The 25,812-nt window shown below is 35.2% G+C and overlaps 1 protein-coding gene across 1 annotated transcript in view; it reads right to left on the bottom strand.

The window, feature by feature from the left end:
• Positions 1-25,812, bottom strand: part of MDGA2 (MAM domain containing glycosylphosphatidylinositol anchor 2) — a 990,863-nt gene that overhangs the window by 663,725 nt on the left and 301,326 nt on the right. The window contains exon 5 of the mRNA XM_069082199.1: positions 1,386-1,518. Within this exon, the coding sequence (XP_068938300.1) occupies positions 1,386-1,518 (133 nt within the window). The remainder of the gene's footprint in view (positions 1-1,385; positions 1,519-25,812) is intronic.

Here is a 25,812-nt window from a genome sequence, read left to right as displayed (position 1 = left end):
TATGGCATTTACTGCTAAATCTTAAGTGATCCTTACTGTACTGCCTTAGTACTTCATCTCTTTCTTCCTAGATACTTGCAATATTCTTTCTTCACAATGAAAACTCTGGACTTTGGCTAAGATATTTCTTTTTTGTTTAAGCAATCGGGGTTAAGTAACTTGCTCAAGGTTACATGGCCAGTTATTTCTGGGTGTGGTGCTAAGTATCTGAGCCTGGATTTGAACCCCAGGTTATCCCGATACTGGAGCCGGTGCTCTTACTTGCTGAGCCACCTGGCCGCCCCTAAGCAATTGGGGTTAAGTGACTTGCTCAAGGTTACACGGCCAGGTGTTTCTGGGTGAGTGCTAAGTGTCTGAGCCCGGATTCGATCCACAAGTCATCCCGACAGTGGAGCCGGTGCTCTTAGTCGCTGTGCTACCTGGCCACCCTGGCTAAGATATTTCTGGAGATGCTTAATCTGGGTTTTTGAACAGGAAATGATTAGAGGATTGTTTTTATTTTCACATTGCCTTCTAACAGTTCTGATTTGTTTTCTTTATTGAAATTAAGTATCTAGATTTTCTGTTTGGTTATATTTTTCATGCAGTCAATTTTATCTCATTATCCAGTTTTCTAGGTCAGTTATTTTTGATAGTAGATATTTATCATGTTCAGTTATTTTTCATTTGTGTCCAATTCTTTGTGACCCCATTTGGTGCTTTCTTGGCAAAGATACTGGAGCCATTTGCTATTTCCTTTTCCAGATCATTTTGCATGAGAAATACTCATGTGGATGGGTGATCTTAAAACTCAGACTGAAGGTTCTGATGCCTTTTCTCCAACTTAAAACATCAGCACTACATAAAACTGATTCTTTATTGTTTAGTTATTAGCACAATATATAGTGTTCTTAACACAAGCTTGTTGATTGACTGTTAGTCTTCTCTACTCCATAGCTGTACAAAATGCTCCCTAATACCTGAACATAGAATTTACAAACTCTTTCAATTTACACTCACCCTTAAAATGTTCTTCATAAAGTGTTCTCTCTTAATTCACTTCTGTTTAAGACAGAAAAACTCTGTAAAACTCATTAGACTAGCTGTGTCTGAGTTATGCAGATGATACTGATCAACTTTTCACTTACCAAGACATTATACTAAACAAGAAGAGAGGTCACAGCAAGAACCCTTATTCTTTCTCTGTTTCTGTCTCTGTCTCTTCTCCACCCGTCTCTGTCTCTCTCTCTTTCTTTCTCTTTTCCCTCCTATTCTTTCCTCCCTCACTCCAATTTATTGTCACAGTATCTGGCAAAAAGTAAATAAAAATATTAATGATGAAAAATTTAAAAGTTTAATAAGTTGAGTTGATAATGAACATATAATACACAGAAATAGTTCCATACCTGTTTTATTGGAGAGTTTAAATGATATCATCTTATCGGGAATATTACATACACTCCTCACTGAAGCAATACAGCTGTAATTAGCATAGTCTTGAGGTCGAAGATTCTTTAGCTTTAAGATTTTGGTTTCGCCCTGGAAATGTAGAAAAGGTTATTATAAAGAACCTTTAATTAATTAGAAAGAACAAATCAATTAGAATATACTAATCCATATTATTAAAATGCAAATACTAAACAATACCTATGTTATATTTTGATGTTTTAAGAAGTAAATTTTTCTTTTCCTTAGGATATATTATATTTTACAGTATCATGAATGCTATAGTAAATTTCCAAGATGAAGAAACTGGATAGAACAAAAACTTTTAATTGTTTTACAATGGTTTTCTAGTGGGAAAAATACATTTGGGGAGTAATTTATTTAAATCGCCATGCAAAGAACAGTATAGTATTCTTAATAATAGAGACTATTGCGTTTATTTCATTAACTTTATTTTCAACAACATGTTTGCTTTGGGCTCTTTTTTTGTCTTTTTAATATAAATTATAGCAAAATCTATATGGATGCTATGAATCTTCCAAAATTGTTTTATAATCTCCATTATTAAGAATACTATGCTGTCCTTTGCATGATAGTAGTTTTTAGTCTATAATCTTTCTCCACATGATAAAGTCAATACAGCAAATTTGTCAACATCACATCTACTCAGTATTTCCTGTTGGATCCTTTCTTTATCATGCTTATTTTTCATCAGATAATTTGAAATTATTCTTAGTTTATATACATTTATCCAGTTAATAAATATGCCTTTTAGTAAGCTGATAACTATGTGTCAGGCAGTGTGCTAAGTACTAGGAAGGCAAAGAAAAGCAAAAACACAACCCTTGCCCTCAAGGAGATCACATAAATAAGTGAAATCTTCCCTCTCAACCTACCAGAAACTTGGACTTTCCACCAAGCTCTAGTAGGCAAGATTTTTGCTTTTTTGTCTCAACAATTTCCTGTCCCTCTTTATATGCTATCATTAGAATATAAGCTCCTTGAGGGTAAGAACCATCTTACTTGCTTGTATTTGTATTCCCAGAACTTAGTACAGTGCCCAGACCACTAAGTGCTTACTAAATACTCTATCTATCCATCAATCATCTCAAAAACCATTATCCCACCAGTCAGCACACCAGGACAATGGAGGCTAGATGTATGGAATATCTTCCTAACTGCCCTGTTCTTCCTTCCTTCTCTTGTAGAAGGAAAAACAATCTAGTCTCATTACTATAGTGAAAGGTGTGCTGATCTATTACTGTAAGGCTGCATTACAAATCTTTTTGAGTCTGAATTTAGGAGAAAAACCAAAGCTAGCCTCCTTATCCATCATTCTCTGTTCAGTCATATCCACCTGTGTCTGCCCTCTCCTCTTCAGGTTCTTATTTTACTCTGAATTTTTCTTTTGCTGTGCTCATTTTATTCTTAGCAAAATGTCATTCATATTGGACCTTTACTTCCCCTTCCAATCACAGAAACCTGGCTTTTTTTTGAATGGAGTCTATTCATGGTCACTTTCCCTAGTACTAAAAATATCTTCTCTCCTGCCCCATGACATGCTGGACCAGTAAGAGAAGTAGGCATCTGATGCTGCAGTGGATAGAGCCCTGGGTCTGGAGTTAAGGCCCAAGTTGACATCTGACCTCTGACACTTAACAAGCTTTTTGACTGTGGGCAAGTCTCTTAATTTCTATTTGCCTACATTTCATCAACTGTAAAAAAGTAGTTTAATTGCACCTACTTCCTAGGCTCATTGTAAGGATAAAATATTTGTAAAAGTTTAGTATAGTGCCTAGCACATGGTAGGTACTATATAAATAAATGCTTATTCCCTTTCCTTCCTTTCTCTTCCTTCCTTTCCTATCTTTTCTTGCCATTTATAGATCCTCTTTCTCCCACCTCCAATTTGTTTACATTCAAAACATACAGATATATCATTCAATCCAGATCCTAGTGACTGTTATTCACTAGTAAAGACATTCTTCTTCCTTTCTCAAGGAGTTTAGTTCCTGGCTCATACTCTTTTTCATCACCTCCATCCCTGCCCATTTAACTGAGGATTTGATTATACAAGCTGTTGTCACTTTAGTTGATCAACCTCCTCGGTTCCTGTAACCTGTATCTTCCCACTATTTCAGTCACCTGAAGGCATACCCTTGATGTATTCATCCACATTTATACTACCTACACAGATCATAAACCTGACATTTCTTTCTTGCTGTAACCTCTTTTCCTTCTAGTTCTCACCCCTCTTAAACCCATTTTCCATCTCACTGAAACTTTCTTTTTGCTTTCCTAAGTTACCAGCCTGCATTCTGGACTTACTTTCCTTTCTTCCAAATCTCACCTTTGAGTTAAACAGTTCAATTTTATACTGTCTTCAATTCTTGAAATCTTCATTCTCTATTACTGTTACCATGAATGTTTTCTTGATTCCAACTCTTGATTTTTCTCATCATCTACATTCTCTATTCATGATAACATTTTGATGAAAGTTTCGGTTAGAAATCACAGAAGTATGCTGATTAGTCCCCACTACAAAAGCACATTATTTAGTTTTGACAACACTCTCACTGTTGCATGCTCATTTAAAATTTTTCTTTTACAGACACTCTACCAGCCATTTTTCATTCTCACTATTACTTTCAGGCCCTCTACTGCTCAATCCTTTCCCAGGTCATGACTCCTGCACTGACTACATTCTTCTCTCTTTGCAATCACTAACTCTTGGCAAACAATTTGAATTATACCTTACACCTTACATTTGAATCTTGTCCCCTTTCCTACCATTGATCATGCCTTACCAAATTCCAGCATTGGATTACTTTCACCATTAGATCCATTAGATTAGCCTCTTTTGACCCTATGCATAGACTACTGAATGAAGCTGGGGTAGATCATGAAACTATGCTGATTGCGTCCACAACAGAATTTTATCTACTCTCAACTGAGTCTTCATTCCAGCAAGGCAATGAGGAATAGATAATCCTCCATGTCTGAATCTCTATCCAGCTCACCATGATGGCTGCCCAAAACCTTCTCTATTGTCTTCAAATTTCCTATGACTATTCTAATACTCTTTAACCTTAGGAATTTGCCTCATACTTCATAAAAAAAAAATCAAACGACTGTATAAAAGTTCCCTATTCACCTCCTCTCACCTCACATGCCTCACTCTCTTCTCCTTTATTCCAGTTGCTATTGAAATGCATCCCTTGTTCTTGCCAAAGCCAATGCCTATGCTGTATTTTTTTATTCCATTTTCTTTTTTTCTCCAAAAGCTTGGCCCTACTATGAACCTAGCTTTCTAAGTTTAAATCTCTCTCTTTTTATCCTTCCCTGCTACATTACATGCCAAATATATGCCATACCAAATATGCATCGTTAAAAACAATTTCTTGATCCTACTATTCCCAGTAGCTGTCTCATGTATATCTCTCCTTTTCTGCTCCAAAATCCCTGACCTTCCTCTCTCCTCACCCTCTTCTAGATCCACTACATTCTGACTTCTGACCTCATCATTCAAATGAAATAAGTTTTTTTCAAAGTGAGCAAAGATCTCTTAATTATTAAATCTAATGCCTTTTTCTCAATCCTTATCATCCTCGACACTGATCATTCATTTGACTAGTTGTTCACATTCTCCTCCTGGATATCTTTTGCTCTGAAGTTTTTTTCACTCTCTTGGTTTGCCTCCTACCTGACCCTTATAACCATTACCTCTCAGTCCACTTTGCTCAATCTTTATCCATGTCATATCCATTAACTATAAGATATCCTATAAATTCCCATGGAATTGATGCAGATGATTCCTAATTCTATATATTCAACCTCAGTAACTCTTCTGAGCTTCAGAGACATTTTACTAACTCTCTATGAGATATTTCAAACTAGATGTTCCATAGGCATTTCAACCTCATCACACTTAAAACATAACCATATTTTTTTCAAAGTTCTCTTTCCAAATGTGTTAATCTGTTGAGAATGCCATAATTCTTTCAATCAATGAGATTTGAAACTTCAGTATCATTCTCAACTCCTCACTCTCACTCACATTTCACATGCATCAAATTAGATGCCAAATATTATTATTCCTATTTCTACAACATCTCTTGCATATGTTCTATTTTCACCACATATAAACACCACCATAGTTCAGGACATCATCTTTTTCTCTCTCTTTTTTAAACTACTGTAGTAGCCTTCTAGTTAGTTTCCCTGTCTCAAATCTTTCTGCATTCCAATCCATACTCCACAGAGCTACTAAAGAGATTTTATTGCAGAGAAAGTCTAACCATGATATTTTCTTACTCAGTGTACTCTAGTAATTCTTTATAATATTGAAGTTCAAATGTATTTTTGGCATTTAAAACTCTTCAGTTTCCTCCTATACAGATTTAGAGAGTTTATTTTATGTGAAAAATTGTGAATAAAACTATAATTACTCTGAATCATCAAGAATATCTAGGGGTTAACCTTAATTTCAATTTATATTTAATCCCAGGACCCTTTCAAGTTGCTGAAAACATTTGGATAATGAAACAGTAGCTTATATTATGGTATTTGTAGCAGGAAAGGCAGTAGAAAGAGAAGTTTAATAAAAAGCAGGCATCTTCTTCTGGGACTGCCCTTAGTTTCATGTAAGTGGGTAAAACTTATTTTCTATTCTGAGATGCTTCTATGACACATGGCCTTCTTTGATAACTCCCTTCATTTCTATAATTGTTTTATTTTTATTTTTGTTTTAACTGGATATGGGACCTTTATCAGAAAAGAAAACTGTTGCAAAGATTTTTTCCCCATGACTCTGTTTACCTTCTTATTTTAACTGCTTTCATATAGTTTGTTCAAAAACTCAATAATTTTATAAAATCAAATCATTTTCTATCCTGTGATCCTATCTATAGCTCTTTTAGTAATAAACTATTCTCTTATCCATAAATCTGAAAAGTGATTTTTCCATAATCCTCTAATTTCCTTATGATATATTTTAAATAAAAGTCTAATAGTCCATATCCACTTTAACTTGGTTATACTCAATATAAGATTCACCTAAACCTAGTTTCTGTGTTTTCCAATTTTCCCAGCAGTTTAAGAAAATTAAATAAATTTTCTGAGAATTTTCACAACTGAGAAGAGAGTAATTCCACATCTACAAGAAAAGACTAAAAAAATAAATAAACTGGCCAAAATTTAAATGAAAAAGTTTAGTGGTAAATGAAACAAGAGACTGTTTTTTTTTTCAAAGAGATAAAAAAATATATATATTTTATAAATTAAATGAGGGCACTAGAAGAAATAACTATAAAAGAAGCAAGAATAAATAATGAAGGAAAGACTTGGAAGGAGAATTAACATTATAGGATAAGAGGCCTAATACTTTACCCAAATAACAGACTCCTTGAAAATTAGAATAGACCAAACAAAAGTTAATGGATCCATAAGACAACAAGACATTGAAACGATGTCAAAAGACTGGAAAAAGAAGAAAATGTAATTAATTTTATATAAAAAGCTCTATAAAAATTAAAAGAGAAGTAGATTGTATATCTCTCACAGTTATGAGAAAGACGTGAATTTTATTTATTTAATTTTACTTTTTTTTTGTTACATTTTAAGGCTGAATTGTCTCACGCCCTCTCTCCATACCATACTAGTTAAGGTAACCATTTGACACCGATATATACATATATATAGAGAGAGAGAGAGAGAAATAATTGTAGATACAAATATATGTAGAATTATACTCTGTATACCTCTTATTATGAGTTCTTTCTCTGGAAGTAAATAGCACCAGCCTTCATAGGTCTTTTATGATTGATTTGAATATTTACAATGATCAGAATATCTTAGTCATTCAGTTGTTCTTCAGAAAATATTGCTATTAATCTATACAATATTCCTTTGGTTCTGCTTGCTTTAATTTTCATTATTTCACACAAGCTTTCAATACTTTTCTAAAATCAACCTGTTCATTATTTCTCACAGCACAGTAGCATTCCATCACAATCATAAACGACAACTTATTTAGCCATTCCCCAACTGAAGGTGATCCCCTCAATTTCCAGTTCTTTGCCACCAAAAAGGGAGTTGCTATAAATATATAAGAACTTAGAGGTTCCTTTCCTTTTTGCCTTGATCACTTTGGAAAACAGATCTAATTGTGGTATTTTTGGGTCAAAGGATATACACAGTTCTTTAACTTCTTGGGCATAAATCCATATTGTTCTCCAAAATGGTTGGATCTGCTCACAGTATTGATGCCCCAATTTTTCCACATCCCCTCTGACTTCTGTCATTTTCCTCTACTATCATTTTAGCCAATCAGATGGGTATGAAATGGTATCTCAAAGATCTTTTAACTTGCATTTTTCTTTATTTATGTTTTTTTTTCTTATGGCTATATATAATTTTCATTTGTGCATTGAAAAACTGAGTGTTTTGACCATTTATCAATTGGAGAATGATTTTTATTCTTATAAGGATCATAAGTTTTCTATATATTTGAGATATGAGACCTTTATCTGAGAAACTATCTATAAAATGTTTCCCCAATTTTTTCTACTTTCTTTCTAATCTTGGCTACATTGGTTTATCTGTACAAGATCATTTTAATTTAATGCAAAATATTTACTATTTTATATCTTACAATGCTCTCTATCTCTTGTTTATTTACAATTTATTTTCTTCAATATGTTCCATGTTACTTATGATATCTTTACTTGTGATATCTCCATTTATGTGTAGGTGTTATAAACATTTTGACTCTATGTTGGTAACTGGTATAAGATATTGGCTTATCTGTAGCTTCTACCAAACTTCTTTCCAGTTTTCCTGACTATATATATTTACGAAATAGTGCATTCTTTTCCCAAATGCTCAAATCTTTACACTTCTCAAAGGTAATTTGTCATTACCTTGACAAATGAAAAAAAATTGTGATAACTATAATCATTTACTAATGTGTATTGTATGCCTACTCTGTTCCACTGATCCACATTTCTATTTCTTAGCCAGTACCAGATAGTTTTGATAATTAGTGCTTTTTCATATAGTTTAAAAGATGGTACTACTAGATGTCCTTCCTTGATATTTTTTTCATTAATTCCTTTCATAATCTTGACATTTTGTTCTTTCAAATAAATTTTATTATTATTTTCTGTAACTCAATAAAATATATTTTTGCTAATTTATGTTTTCTTTTTATTTTCACTGTTTTTTGTATAGTTTGTGACAAATCTTATCTAAAACTCTTTTAGTCTTTTCTTTTAGGAGAAATATTTTTATCTAAATATGGGATAGAAATAGTTACAAAAGATAAAAGATAATTTGTAATATATGAAACTGAGGAGATGATACACATAAAAATCAATTTACTTAGCATAAGAGGAGAAGCAATAGAATGGGGAAAGAAATCTTTACATCAAATTCTTCTGGGTTTGATAAAATATATATGTATATGCACATATATTTACAAATATACGTATTTATCTTTACATATTTTCTATGCATATTGACAATGTAATTTCTAATTACTACATAAGATTTTGTAATTAAGCATAAACATATTAAATAATATGATCATTTATTATGCCATAATTTATAATTTGATATAACATATGCATTATAATATATGCATTACAATATACTATCAAATAATATACTGTATATTGATATATAATTGATACAGTACTTTAAAATATTTATTTTAATTTAACACATATCATTGTAATATAACTATGATATCATATAATAATATTGCATACTATATTAGATGTAATCAATTGCAAAATTATTTTGTATATATAAAAACATATTGTACATATGCCATATATAATTTGTATTTATATATACAGATGAGTATGCATGTGTGAATATATGCATATACATATATTTCACCAAAAATGATAAATCAAAAGGCAAATGGACAAAAGATATAAATAAAAATCTCCAAAAATAAAAACTGAAAAATATATCTAATATTATAAAATAATGCTTCAAAGTATTAATAAGGGAAATGCAAAGCAATCCTGAGGTTTCTCCTCATAGCTTGCACATTAGAAAATATGACAAAAGATATCAATAGTCAACATTTAGGACACTTGGAGTACTGTTGCTGAAGCTGTGAATCAATATAAATCATTTTGCAAAGGAATTACGAATTATGGAAATAAAGTTACTAAATGTCCATATTCTTTTTCCTATTGATTCCTCTTATGTTACTAGGGACCATCTCTAGTTGTCCTGATTTATATCTAGCCACTGAACTCAGATGACTGCAGGAGAAAGCGAGACTAGCAACTTTGTACAGACCTCCCTTTTCAAGACTAAGGACAAACAAGAATAATGATCGTATACTTAGAAATTCCTCAGGAGTTAATCGAAAAAATTACAAACATTAACAAAGTTGCATGATACAAAGTAAACCCACAGAAATTATCAGAATTTTTATATATTACCAATGAAGTCCAAAAGGAAGACATAGACAGTAATTTCATTTAAAATAACTGCAAACATTATAAACAAACCCAAGAACTATTAAAAATAAAATTACAAAATATTTTTGACACAAATAAAGACAAGTACAAAAACCACAGAAATATAAATTGCTCATGGGTAGAATAAGTCAATATAATAAAAATTATAATTCTACCTAATTAATTTACTTATCCAGAGCCATACTAATCCAGCTATCAAAAATTTATTTTATAGCACTAGAAAACAATACCAAAATTCATCTGGAAAAATAAAACATCAAGAATATTAAGGGAAACAATAAAAAACTGAAGGAGGGCAGCCAGAAATTCCAGATATCAAGCTACATTTTCATGATTATCACAAATATAATCATAGAAATAGACAGGTGATATAATGGATAGAGTTCTGGGCATGAAGTCAGGAAAACCTAATTTCAAATATGGTCTCAGCCATCTACTATGTCAATTGACTCTGTTTGCTTAGGTTTTCCTCATTTGTAAATTGACCAGGAAAAGAAAATAGCAAATTACTTGAGTATCTTTGCAAATAAACTCCAAATTGGGTCAGGAAGAGTTAGAAACAATTAAAATGACTGAACAAATATAATCATGAAAACAATCTGGTAAAGTCTAAGTAATAGAGGTGTGGATTAGTGGGATAGATTAGGTACATGATATACTGTAGAAAAAACTATTTTATTGACTAATTATAATTAACTTAGTGTTTTATTAAAAAAACACAATAACCCAATATTTTGGGACTAAAGCTCACTGTTAAAAAAATAAATTATGAGAAAACTGGAACATAGTATGGCAAAAACTGGATATAGAAACAATATCTTACATTTTATATCAAAATAAGAACAAAACATGTACATGATTTAGATATAAATATATATGTCATATATCATGAGTAAATTATGGAAGCATGGAAAATTTTACCTTTCAGATCTATGGATAAAGGAATAATTTATAACAAAATCAGAAACAGTCAACACCACAGGAAATAAAATTAACAATTTTGATTGAAAAAATTCAATTTTTTTCACAAAAAAAAATAAATGCAGAAAACTGGTGGGAGGGAACTAAAACAAATTTCTCTTTAAGGTCTCACATCTCAAATGCATACGCAACTCAGCTAAATTTTAAAGGAAGAGAAATTCCCCAGTTAATAAATTGTCAAGATATTTGAAGGCAGATTTCAGAAGAAGAAATCAAATTAATGACCATGTGAAAAAAATGCTTTAAATAAAAACAGATTGGAGAAATGCAAAATAAAACAACACCTAGATATAACATTACACCTAGCAGATTGGCTTACATACTATAAAAGAAAAATGACAAATGCTGCAGGGAATGTGAAAAATATGGGACACAAAACTTGTCACAACACACAGAAATGTGAACTAACTCAAACATTCATTTTTCCCCTCCTTAAAATATTTTTATTTGTTTCTGTTTAGTTTTCAACATTCATTTCCACAAGATTTTGAGTTTCAAACTTGCTCCCCATCTTTCCCCTACACCACACCTCAAAATAGTGAGCCTACTGAATACCCCTTCCCCCAATCTGCTTTCTGTACTCCCCCATACCCCTTCTAACATGCTAGTAGGACAAGATTGGTTTCTATACACTATTGCCTGTATATCTTATTTCCAAGATGCATGTAAAAAAAAGCAATTTTTTTAACATTTCTTTTTAAAACTCTGAGTTCCAGATTCTTTCCCTTTTTCCATCCTCACCCACCACCACTAAGAAGATAAGCAATTGAATATAGGTTTTACATGTGCAGTTACACAAAAAAATTTCCATAGTAGATATATTGTGAAAGACTAACTATATTTCCCTCCATCCTATTCCACCCCCCACTTATGCTAATTTCTACTTTGACCCTGTCTTTTTTCAAAAGTATTTGCTTCTAACTACCCTCTCCCCCAATCTGCCCTCGCTTCTATCATCCCCCCTCTTATGCCCTTCCCCCTACATTCCTGTAGGGTAAGATACCCAATTGAGTGTGTATGTCATTCCCTCTTTAAGCCAAATTCAATGAGAGTAAGATTGACCTATTCCCTTTTTCCTTTCTGTTCTTCACCTCCATTGTAACAGTTTTCTCTTGCCTCTTTTATATGAGATACTTAACCCTATTCTATTTCTCCATATCTCCTTCCCTCATTATTCCTCTCTCACCTCTTAAATTTATTTTTTAGATATCACTGCATCCTATTCAACTGATTCTGTGCCCTCTGTCTATGTATACATGTACACATATATACTCACATATGTATTTATACACATATACACTTTTCTATATAAACATATATATATTCCCTTCAACTATCCTCATAATGAGAAAAGTCTCATAAGTTACAATTATCATTTTTCTATGTAGGAATGCAAATAGTTCAACTTTAATAACTTCCTTATGATTTCTTTTTCCTGTTTACCTTCTCATGCTTCTCTTGCATCTTTTATTTGAAAGTCAAATTTTCTGTTAAGCTCTGGTTTTTTCATGAAGAATACTTGAATTTCTGGGGTGGCTAGGTGGTGCAGTGAATAAGGCACTGGCTCTGAAGCCAGGAGGACCTGAGTTCAAATCCATACTCACACACTTAATACCAAAAAAAACAACAGCTGTGTGACCTTGGCCAAGTCACAACCCCAATTGCCCTCCAAAAAAAAAAAAGAATACTTGAAAGTCCTCTATTTCATTGAATTACCTTATATTCCCTTGCAGCATTATACTCACTTGTTCTGGGTAGATGATACTTGGTTTTAATCCTAGTTCCTTTGACCTCTGGAATATCATATTCGAAGGCCTTCAATCCCTTAATGTAGACGTTGCTAGATCTCATGTTATCTTGATTGTGTTTCCTCAATACTCAAAATGTTTCTTCCTGACAGCTTGTAATATTTTCTCCTTGACCTGGGAACTCTGGAATGTGGCTATGATATTCCTAGGAGTTTTCTTTATGAAATCTTTTTCAAGAGGGATCAGTGAATTCTTTCAATTTCTCTTTTGACCTCTGGTTCTAGGCTCTTTTTTTATCATGGCTTTCAGGTAGTCCAATAATTTTTAAATTATGTCTCTTACATCTATTTTCCAGGTCAGTAGTTTTTCCAGTGAGATATTTCACATTGACTTCTATTTTATTTTTGTTTATTTGAGTATATTTTTATAGCATCTGGATTTCTCATGAAGTCATTAGCTTCCATTTGCTCCAATCTAATTTTGAAGGAATTATTCTCTTCAGCAACTTTTTGAAATTCCTTTGCCATCTGGTCACTTTGGCTTTTTAAGGCATTCTTCTCCTCATTGGCTATTTGGGCCTCTTTTGCCATTTGAGTTAGTCTATTGTGTAAGATGTTATTTTCTTCAGGTTTTTTGGGGTCTCCTTTAGCAGGCTGTTGACTCTTTTCATGGTTTCCTTGAATCAATCTCATTTCACTTCCAAATTTTTCCACCACTTCTTTTACTAGATTTTCAAAATCCTTTTTGAGCTCCTCCATGGCCTGTAACCAATTCATATTTTGATTGGAAGATTTTGATGCAGGAGTTTTGGGTTCATTGTTTTCTTATGGTTCCAGGTTTTATCCTTTTTGTCTCCAAAAAAGGATTCTATGGTCTGATTGTGCTTCCTCTGCTTGCTCATCTTGCCAGCCAATTACCTGACTTTTGAGCTCTTTGCCAAGGTAGAGTTCTGCTTCCAGAGTGGAGAGAGCTGTATCCCAAATCACTGGTTTTTTTCAAATGTTTTCAAAGGTCTGAGGAGGGCACCCTCTCTACAGACATCACAAGCTCTGCCCCACTGGAGTTTCTAACCCCAGGAACACCACCCAAGACAGCAACCCAGATTAAAGCATGCCAAAGCAAGAGTGATAACCTTCTGAATGGTCTCTTGGTCCCCCTGTGATCTGCAGGCCAGAAGCTCTTGAGGTAGCCATGCAGCAGCAGCTGCAGCTGCCACACCTTTGCCACCTCATTGCCTGTGGGGGCAAGGGGCCGAACCATGCTCTTCCATCACCCAGTTCCAACAGAGTTCCCCACTGACCTTTTACTTTCTCTTTGGCATTTATGGTTTGAGAAATCTGGAAACCACCACAGCTGCTGGTGATTTACTCTCCTGAGGTCTGCTCAGGCTCATCTGGACTGCTGGTTGTGGCCACCCTGGGTCTGGGCCCCCACAGCCCACATAGGATTAATCTCAGCTCCCAGTTTCGTGTCATCAACCCTTCCTGTCAGTCTTCCAGGCCACCTTTAGTGGGAGATTTGTTTATCTCTCTCAGTCTGTGGATTCTGTAACTCTAAAATTTGTTTAAAGTCATATTTTACAGGTATTGAAGGTGGATGGTGCAGGAACTAACAGGATTTCCAGTTTCTACTCTGCCATTTTGGCTCCCACACACACACACACACAATCCAAACATTCTGGAGAACAATTTGGAACTCTGCCCATAGTGTTATAAAACTATACATACCCTTTGATGTAGCCCAAAGAGATCATTAAAAATGGAAAAGGACCACATGAACAAAAATATTTTTAGCAGCTCTTTTATGGTAGGAAAGAATTGGAAACTGAGGGATTGCCCATCAATTAAGGTAATATTCAAGAAGTTATGACATATAATTGTGATGGAATGTTATTGTTCTATAAGAAATGATGAGAAAGATGTTTTCAGAAAACCTGGGCAAACCTATATGAACTGATGAAAAGTGAAGTGAAAAGAACTAGGAGAAGAGTTAACAGCAAAACATAGTGCAGTAATCTTGTAATAATGATAAACTGAAAAAAATTTAGCTACTCCAATCAAAACAGAGAATTCCAAAGGAAGCATGATGAAAAATGCTATCTGCCTCCAGAGAGAAAACTGATATACTCTGAATACAGATTGAAGCATACTTTTCTTTTACTTTATTTTTCTTGGGTTTTTAATGTGTAAATATTTTGGGGTTATTTTATGCCATGGCTAATTTGGAAATATGCTTTGCCTTCTTCTCATATATAACTGATATCATATTGCTTTCCTTCAAAAGGGCTGGTGGAGTCCTGAGAGACAGGGAGAAATTTGGACCTCAAATTTTTCTTTTAAATGAATGTTAAAAATTTTATACATAATTGGGAAATATTTAAATAAATAAACAAAATTATTTTTACAAAGAAACTCAACAGATTAAATAAACATAAATATTTTTAAAAGAAAATATTAATCTGCTGAATACCAAAAAGTGAAAATATCTACCTGAACTGATGTAGGGTGAAGAAGCAGAGCTAAGAGAACAATGATTGTTGGTGTTGTTTAGTTGATTAATCGTGTCCACTCTCCATGACCCAATTTTTGATTTTCTTGGCAAAAATACTGAAATGACATTTTCTGGTTTATTTTACAGGTGAGAAAACTGAATAAAATAAGGTTAAATGACTTGCTCAGGGTCACAGAACTAGTACATGTCTGATGCCAATATGCAGAAAGCCTATAACAGTGCAAATGGAAAGAACAAGCAAAAAAAGTGAATATTTTGGGAGGCAGTGCCAAAATGGTGGAGAGAAACCAGAAAGTTGCCTGAGATCTCCCCGGTTTCCCTCAGAAACAATGTTAAATCAAACCTCTCAAAGAATTCTGGGGTAATGGAATTCACAAAAAGATATTATGAAACAATTTTTCTGCCCAAGATAACTTAAAAGGACTTCAGGAAAGGTATGTTTCATTGGGTTAAAGGGGAGCTCAGCACAATTCACACAATGTCAGAGTGATCCAGCAGGAGCCTTTTAACCATAGCACAGATCAGTAACTGAGGCCCATTGGTCCTGGCTTAGCAGACCAGTGGCACAACAGACCAGCTGTGAGGTCTCCAGTTCCAGCATAGCAGGCACAATGCCAGACCTAAAACCTAAGGCATAATTAGAGTCAACTAGACTGAAATGGTCTAGTGCAGTGGGTAAGCCACTAGTCCCAGAGCCCTAGCATAGAAAGTCAGTGACTAGGCCCCAGGTCTCAGCTGCAAGAAGCTTGAGCCAGTACCTCATATATCCTAGGATCAAAGCTCAACTTTTAAAAAATGAGAAAAAAAGAGGCCTGACATAGAAAACTACTGTGGGGACAGGGAAGATCAAAACACAAACTCAGAAGAGGACAACAACATCAAAATACCTACATGTGAAGCCTCAAAGAGAAATATGAATTGGTTTCAAGACCAAAAAGTTCCCTTGAAGAACTCAAAAAGGATATTAAAAATCAAATAAGAGAGGTATAAGAAAAATTGGAGAAAGAAATGAGAGTTTATGCTAGAGAATTCAGAAGAAAAAAAGTCAACATCTTGGAAAAGGAAGCAGAAAAATTGACTGAAAAAAAGGAACTCCTTATAAAAAAGAATTGGTCAAATGGGGAGAAAAATACACTGAAGAAAACAACTCCTTTAAAAGGAAAATTGGCCAAATAGAAAAAGAAAAATACTACAGAATATTATAGTAAAATTCTGAAAACCCCAACTCAAGGAGAAGATATTATGAGCAACAAGAAAAAAAAATTCAAATACTTTGGAGTCACAATTAGAATCACACAAGACCTAGCCACTAGAGACTCTAAAAGAGCACAGGTCTTGGAAGACTATATATTGAAGAGCAAAAGAACTAGTATTGTGGCCAAATTATTATGCCAGCAAAGTTAAGTATAATGCTGAATGGAAGAAAAGAACATTCAATGAATTGCTAGACTTTCAGGATTTTGTTTAAAAAAACTGAATTTAATAGAAAATTTGACATTCAAGATATAAAAGAAATATAAGGTATACAACAAAGCATAATTATGAGAACAGACTTTTATATGAGGAAATGCAAAACAAAAAGCATGTCTGAGACAGTTATTAATAATCGGGTAGTTCAAGGGAAAGAGAGGGGTATTTCAGAGAATGATGTGATTAGAAAAATTAAAACTATTTAGGAAAAGATAAAAAGAGTAATTCTCTTATACAACTGAGGTACAAGAGGAGGAACTGACACAGAGGAATTAGATAGGGGAGGAGGGCAGGTAGTTCTGGAATTCTACTCATTGGGAATTGGTTAAAGAGAGAACAATACATATATATCTAGAAAGGCATAAAAGTCTTATAAATTCATAAAGTAATAAAAGGTGTAGGAAGGGGAGAGAGGACAAGGGAGGGATCTTTAGACAGAGGAAAGTTTAAGTAATAGGAGGGCAAAGTAGCAGGCAGAGTAGTCAGGAGGGATAGGAAATAAGAGAGAAACAAATATGATATAAAGATCAGGAGTAGAATTTATTTGGTAAAAACAGTGGTAGTAATCAGGATCTCAGAAAAAGTTAAAGCTTAAAGAGCTTTAACAAAAAGAGAAAAATAGGGAAATTAAACTCTATGTCAGCCATATTAATCAATATTATTTTAGACTATTTAAAATAACTAGACAGTATAAGGTTGTTATATTATTATGATATAAGAAATAATGAGTTGGTAGACTTATAAAAAGAGGGAAGACTTGGACTTATGAAGAAATGTTATTCACACACAGAGAAATAGAAGACAAACAAGTAAAGTATGGTCTTACATAGGAGTTTATGAAAATATATGTCTAGGGTGGCAGAGCCAAGATGGCAGACTAAAAGTAGGAACTTGTTTAAGCTCCCACTCCAAACACTTCCAATACTTGTTAAAAATTTATTATAAACAAGTTTTAGAGCTACGGAACCCACAAAGTGACAGAGAAAAACAAGTCTCCTGCTGAAGGCAGCCTGGCAGGCCAATAGGAAACATCGATAGCACCAAAGTAGGAGCCGAGCACAGTCCCACATGAGCCACAGGGGCTCAGACCTGGGGCAGCCACTATCAGCAGCGCAGACCAGTCAGAGAAGATTTCAAGAGAGTGAATCACCAGCAGTTGTAGTGGTTTCAAGACTGCTCAAGCCATAAACACCAAAGAAAAAGGAAAAGATCAGTGAGGAACTCTGTTGGAACTGGGTGACAGAAGAATATGGTTCGGCCCCTGCCCCCAGGGCAAGAGGTGGTGGAAGCATAGCAGCAGCTGCTGCTGCTTCTGCATGGCTGCCTACAGAGCTCCTGGCCTAGAGACTGTAGGGGGACCAAGTGACCATTCAGAGGGTAATCGTTCTGGTTTTGACCTGCTTGGATCTGGGTCACAGTCTTGGGTGGTAGTCCTGGTTTGTGTGGCCAGTGTGCAGAGCTTGTGGTGACTATAGAGAGGGTGCCCTCCTCAGACTTCTGACAACAGCTCTGACAAGAACTGTAAAAACCCCAGCAATTTGAGACACAGCTCTTCACTCTGGAAGCAGTGTTCTACCATGGCAAAGAGATCAAATGTGAAGAAACTGACTGGCAAGATGAGGAAGCAGAGGAAGTGCAATCAGACCATAGAAACCTTTTGGGAGGACAAAAAGGATCAAAACATGGAACCAGAAGAAGACAAGGAAGTCAAAACTCCAGCATCAAAAGCTTCCAAGCAAAATATGAATTGGTTACAAGCCACGGAGGAGCTCAAGAAAGATTCTGAAAATCAAGTAAGAGAAGTGGTGGAAAAACTTGGAAGAGAAATGAGAATGATGCAAGAAAATCGTGAAAAGTGAGTCAACAGCCTGGTAAAGGAGACCCCCCCCAAAAAAAATACTGAAAAAAATAATACCTTACAAAATAGACTAACACAAATGTCAAAAGGGGCCCAAATAGCCAACAAGGAGAAGAATGCCTTAAAAATCGAAATTGGCCATATGTAAAAAGAATTTCAAAAACTTGTTGAAGAGAATAATTCCTTCAAAATTACATTGGAGCAAATGGAAGCTAATGACTTTATGAGAAATCAAGATGCTATAAAAGATATCCAAATAAACAAAAAAAAAGGAGACAATGTGAAATATCTCATTGGAAAAACCACTGGCCTGGAAAATAGATGTAAGAGAGATAATTTAAAAATTGCTGGACTACCTGAAGGCCATGATCAAAAAGAGAGCCAGTGCTTTATTCACTTTGCCACCTAGCAGCCCTCCTAAACAAATTTTAAAGCTACAGAACCCACAATGTGACAGAGAGAAACAAATGTATCACTGACAACAGTCTGGAAGGCAGACTGGTAGGTTTTGTTGCAGCCTGCTGGAGCAGAGCCCAAGCCCGCATGAGCCCAAGGTTTTAGCCTCAGGGTGGCCCGACCAGCCACGGAGAAAGGGAGGTTGGGACAGTAGATCACCAGCAGCTGTGGCAGTTTCCAGAGTTATCAACCAATAAATGCCAAAGGCAAAGTGAGAGGGCAGTGTAGACTTTGGGAACAGGGAGTCCAGGAGTATGGTCCGGTCCCTGATCCTGGAGGGAGAAGCAGCTGAGGCACAGTAGCCACTGCCACCTGGCTGCCTCAGACATCCTGGCCTGCAGATTGTAGGGAGACAAAGCAACCATTCTGAGGGGTAATCACTCTTGCTTTAACCTGATCGGATCTGGATTGCTATCTAGTGTGGAAGTCTTGGGGTTTGTGACCAGTGAACCAGAGCGTGTGGAGGCTTCAGAGAGGGCAGCCAACTAATACCTCCAAGTAGCTGTGAAAAACCCAGCAATTTGGGACAAAGCTCTCCTCTCTAGGAACAGAGTTCTGCTATGGCAAAAAGCTCAAAAGTCAAGAAATTGAGTGACAACATGAGTAAGCAAAAGAAGCACAGCAAACACAGCAATCCAACTTTGGATTCCATTTTTGGGGACAAAAAGGATCAAAGCATGGAATGGGAGGAAGAGAACAAAGTCAGAACTCCCACACCAAAAGAGTCCAAGAAAAATATGAACTGGTTACAGGCCATAGAGAGGCTTAAGAAGGATTTTGAAAACCAAATAAGAGAAGTGGAGGAAACATTGGGAAGAGAAAGGAGAATGATGCAAGAAAATTATGAAAAGCAAGTCAACAACCTGACTGAAGAAAATAACACCTTAAAAAATAGACTGATTCCAATGGCAAAAGAGGCTTAAAAAGCCATTGAGGAGAAGAAGGCCTTAAAAAGCCAAATTTGTCTGATGGAAAAAGAATCTCAAAAGCTCACTGAAGAGAATAATTCCATCAGAATTAGATTGAATCAAATGGAAGCTAATGACTTTATAAGAAATTAAGATACTATTAAATAGATACAAAGAAATGAAAAAAAAAATAGAAGGAAATGTGAAAAATCTTATTGGAAAAACCACTGACCTGGAAAATAGATCCAGGAGAGATAATTTTAAAAATTATTGGACTATCTGAAATCCATGATCAAAAAATAACCTAGAAATCGTCCTTAAAGAAATTCTCAAGGAAAATTACCCTGATGTTTTAGAACCAAAGGGAAAAAATAGAGGTTGAAAGAATTCACTGATCACCTCCTGAAAAAAATCCCAAAAAGATAACTCCTAGGAATATTATAGCCATGTTCCAGAGTTCCCACATCAAGGAGAAAATATTACAAGCAGCCAAGAAGAAACAATTTCAATACTGTGGAAAAACAATCAGAATAACACAGGATCTGGCAGCTTCTACACTGAGGGATCAAAAGGCTTGGAATATGATATTCGAGAGGGCAAAGAACCTGGGATTAAGACCAAGAATCACCTACCAGCAAAACTGAGCATCATATTTCAGGGGAAAATATGGTCATTCAATGGAATAGAGGACTTTCAAGTATTCTTGATGAAAAAACTGGAGTTGAATAGAAAATTAACATTCAGATACAAGAAGCATGAGGAGGTAAACAGGGAAAAGAAATCATAAGGAGCTTATCAAAGTTAAGCTATTTACATTCCTACATGGAAAAACAATAAATGTAACTTATGAAACTTTTCTCAGTATGAGAGTAATTAAAGGGAATATAAATGTAGGTTTGTGTGTGTGTGTGTGTGTGTGTGTATATATATATATATACATATATACAACACATATATATGTCTATTTAGGAAGGTATGTGTGTGTGTGTGAATACATATGTGAGTGTGTGTATATATGTGTAAAGGTATACATAGACATAGAGCACAGGACCAGTTGAATAGAAAGGGATGATATTTAAAAGGTGAAATTGAGAGGTGAAAGAGGAATATATTGAGCAGAGATGGGGAGAGACAGAATGGGATAAGTTATCTTATACAGAAGAGGTAAAGGAAAAATGTTACAATGGAGGGGAAAAACAGGAAAGCAAAAGGGTATGGTATGGGTCAACCTTAGTCTCTTTGAATTTGGTTTAGGGAAGTAATGACATACACACTAAATAGGGTATCTCACCCTACAAGAGAGTAGGGGGGAAAGGGATGAGAGCAGGGATGATGGATGGGAGGGCAGGTTGTTGGGGAGGGAAGCTAGAAGCACACACTTTTGAAAAGGAACAGGGTCAAAGCAGAGAATAGAACAAGTGGAAGGTGGGATAGGATGGAAGGAAATATAGTCAGTCTTTCACAATATATCCACTATGGAAATGTTTTGCATAGCTACATGTGTACAACTTATATTGAATTGCCTATCTTTCCAGTAAGCATAGAGTGACAAGGGAGGAATGGAAAGAATCTGGAATTCAAGGTTTTAAAATCAAATGTTTAAATATATATATATACACACACACATATATATATACATATATATATATATTTTTTTTTTACATGCAACTGGGAAATAACATATACAGGCACTGGGGTATAGAGAACCATCTTGCCCTAATGGAAAGTCAGAGAGGGCATGGGGAAGGATATAGAAGAGAGCAGATTGGGGGAGGGAGTATACAGTGGAATTGCTATGTTGGAGTGGTGGGTAGGTGAAAGTCGGGGAGAAAATTTGTAACTCAAAATCTTGTGGAAATGAATTGTGTAAACTAAAAATAAACATAAAATATAATTTAAAAAATAAAACAAACAAAAAGGGAGCCTAGACATCATCTTTTAAGAAATTATCAAGCAAAATTGTCCTGATATTCTAGAACCAGAAAGCAAAATAAAAGTTGAAAGAATTTTCCAGGGACAATACTGAGGTTAGTGCCACAGAGTACAGAGAGGAGGGGGGTGTGGAGGGTAGATGGTGGAAGACTAGAAGGTGGGAGGGTGGAGCCAAGCTTGTGAATCAAAATAGAGGGTTTTGTACTTGATTCTACAGGTGAAAGAGATTGTTTTGTTGTTGTCCTTTGTTCTCAAAGGAGATAAAAATGACATCACTATGTTAGAATCAAGTTTCAAGGTGTCTGACTGTGACTGATCAGACCAATATGAGCTCAGGATTGATGTGTTTTGATTTGTGGGTAAATGGGATTTAAGTAAGACAGAATTGCATGGAGTCATTAGCCTGTCCTCCAGAGTCATCACATTTCAGTGGCAGGACAGAATCCAAGTGTCATGAATGCTCAAGATGCAGTGTATGACCCTTGTGTCTCCGATGTCTAACCAAGATCCAAGGTTTCCACAGTACCTGATTCAAATGCCTTCATGGCCATTGGAACAAATTGTTCTCATTCACCCATTCCACCAGGGCAAGTCTTCACATTCTTGGAACAGAAACCCCACCTAAGTCACCAATGGGTTTGAGATCCCTTGTTTACCCTCAAACTGGTTTATCCATCTGCAAAAATGGTTTGCCAGAGTGTGGCCATTGCACATGCTACAACTTCTTGGAACCACAGGTGAGAGCTGGGTAAACAGGTGGACACCAAAGGTGGAAAGCAGCCATGAAATGGGCTTGGCAGCCATCACACCAAAGATACTAGTCTTCCCTGAACATACCCTTCACCCTGGTGAAAGAGATAATCCTTGGTAAAGATAGGAGTAAGAAGCCAAGAAATTGCCTGAGTTCTCCCAGTTTCCCTCAGAAACAATGTTAAATCAAGTCTTTAAATGCATTCTGGAGTGACAAAACCTACAAAAAAAAGATGGAGCTAAAGAATTTTCCTGTTTAAAATAACTTGGAAGGACTTCAAGAAAGATGTCTCACTTAGGTAAATTGAAAATGCAGCCAAATGCAGACAGTGTCCAAGCAACTCAGTGGGAGACTCTTGGACATAGTATAGTTCAGAAACTGAGTCCAATAGGTTCTGACTCAGCAGGCCAACGGCACACAGCTGTGAGGTCTCCAGCCACCAGCGCCTGAGGCCATGGTGCAAAAAAACCAATGCCCATGTCCCAGGTCACTACTGGAAGAAGTTTGGGAAAGTGCCCACTGTACCCTAGGAGGAGAATTCAACTTTAAAAACCATGAAATAGGCCCAAAAATGAGCAAGAAGCAAAAAAGAACTTTATAAATTAGAGAATTACAGTGGTGACAAGGGAGATCAAAACACAAACTCAGAAAAGGACAACATTGTCAATACATCTACATCCAAAACATCAAAAAGGAATAGGAATTGGTCTTAACTACAAAATGTGTTCTTGGAACAGCTCAAAAAGGCTTTTAAAAATCAAAAAAATGAGAAATAGAAGAAAATTTTGGAAAAGAAATGAGATGTAAGCAAGAGAGCATCAACAGCTTGGAAAAGAAAGGACAAAAATAGACTGAAGGAAACAATTCCTTAAAAAGTACCATTGGCAGGGGGAAGCTAGGTGGTGCAGTGAATAGAACACCCACCCTGGAGTTAGAAGGATCTGAGTCCAAACCTGGCCTCAGACACTTGACACTTACTAGCTCTGTGACCTTCAACAAGTCACTTAACCCTGATTGCCTTTCCTTTCCCCTCCAAAAAAATTACAATTGGCCAAATGGGGAGGAGGGGATGGGATACTGAAGAAAACAACTCATTAAAAAGCACAGTTGGACAAATGGAAAAGGAGATATATAACTAAAGAAATAATTCCTTAAATATTAAAATTGCACAAATCGAAGCTAATAACTAGGTGACATCAAGAATCAGTCAAACAAAATATAAGAATGAAGACACAGAAGAAAATGCAATAAACTTTATTGGAAAAACAACTGACATGGATAATAGATTTCAGGAGAGATAATAATATAGTAGTCTTAAAAAATCTTAAAATTTATTGGACTACCTGAAAGCCATTATCAGAAAAGAACCTGGACAGCATTTTTCAAGAAATCATCAAGAAAAACTCCCCTATCTCCTAGAAACAGAGGGTGAAATAGTCATTGAAATAATCCACCCACTACCTCCTGAAAAAGATCACAGGAGAAAATACTGCAAGCAGACAGAAAGAAACAATTTAAATATCATGGAACCACAGTAAAAAGTAGACATGACTTTGCAGCTTCTACATTAAAGGATCCTTGGAGGTCTTGGAATAAAATATTCCCAAAGGCAAAGGAGCTTGGATTACAACCAAGAATCAACTACCCAGAATTATTGAGCTTAATCTTTCAGTAGAAAAGATGGACATTCAATGAAATACAGGACTTTCAATCATTCCTAATGAAAAGAAAAAGGCTGAACAGAAAATATTATCTTCAAATACAGAACTCAAGAGAAGCATAAAAAGGTAACCAGGAAAGGGGAAAAAAGCATGTTATTCAATAAGGTTAAACTGTTTAAAACCATACCTGGAAAGACAGTACTTGTAACTATTGAGAACAATATCTTGATTAGGGAAATTAGAAGGGATCTACATTGAAAGAGGTGTGGGTATAAGTTGACTTTGATGTGATGATAAAAACCAGTTGAAGGGTATACTGGGAGAAGACAGAATGGGAAGGCAGGATAAGGTAATACAACATCACATGAAAAGACACAACATATTACAGTAGAGGGAAAGATGGCAGGGTTGAGCATTCTTTGACCCTGACTCTTATTGGATTTGGCCCAACAAAGGGAATAACATACACACTCAGCTGGGTATAGAAATCTATCTTAACCTATAGGGATATATGAAGAGAAAGGGGAAAGAAAAGGGGGGTGTTGGATGGATGGGAGGGTAACTTGAAGAAGGGAGGAATCAGAAGGAAAACAGTATGAGGAAGAAAACGTTTAAATGAGATAGAAAGAAATGTATAAACAAGGCAGGGGAGAATAGGATGAAGAGAAAAACAGCAATCAAAACTGAATTTAAAAGGTGTGAATCTTCCTATAAAATTGAAGTGCATAGTAAAGTGGATTTAAAACCATAATTCTACAATATGATGTTTGCAAGAAATACATTTGAAGCAGAGAGAAAAGGGGGGAAAATGGAGCAAAACGTATTATGCTTCAAATGAAGTAAAAAAAAAATGTTGGGTGAGTAATCCTGATCTCAGACAAAGCAAAAACAAAAATAGATCTAATTAAAAGAGATAATGGAGGAAACTATATCTTCCTAAAAGGTACCATAAACAGCGAAGTAATATCAGTATTAAATATATATTTACTAAATGGTATAGCATCCAGATTGAGAGAGAAGTTAAATGAGTTACAGGAAGAAACAGACAGCAAAAGTATTCTGGTGGGGGACCTCAACCTCCCCCACTCAAAACTAGATAAAGCCAACCATAAAATAAACAAGGAAGAAGTTAAGGGAGTGAATAGAATTTTAGAAAAGTTAGATATGATAGACCTCTGAAGAAAAGTGAACAGGAATAGAAAGGACTATACCTTTTTCTTGGCAGTACATAGCACCTACACAAAAAAATAACCACGTATTAGGGCATAAAAACCTCACAATCCAGTGCAGAAAGGCAGAAATATTAAATGCATCCTTTTCAGAATGTGATGCAATAAAAATTGTATGTAATAAAAGGCCATGGAAAGATAGACTAAAAACGAATTGGAAACTAAATATTCTAATCCTAAAGAATGAGTGGGTAAAACAACAAATCACAGGAATAAGCAATAATTTCATCAAAGAGAATGATAATTATGAGAAACCATACCAAAATTTATGGGATTCCATCAAAGCGGTTCTTAGAGGAAATTTTATATCTCTAAATGCTAATAAATCTCTTCAACATCTGGGAGCCAAGATGGCAGAGTAAGCAGTAAGGCACTCTCACT

The sequence above is a fragment of the Petaurus breviceps genome, unplaced genomic scaffold (genome assembly GCF_028583685.1).
Source record: "Petaurus breviceps papuanus isolate PSGF00001 unplaced genomic scaffold, PetGlider_PUasm1.0 164, whole genome shotgun sequence".
Taxonomy (NCBI): domain Eukaryota; kingdom Metazoa; phylum Chordata; class Mammalia; order Diprotodontia; family Petauridae; genus Petaurus; species Petaurus breviceps.
The sequence above is the reverse complement of the archived record's forward strand: the minus strand, read 5'-3'. Positions and strand labels throughout refer to the sequence as shown.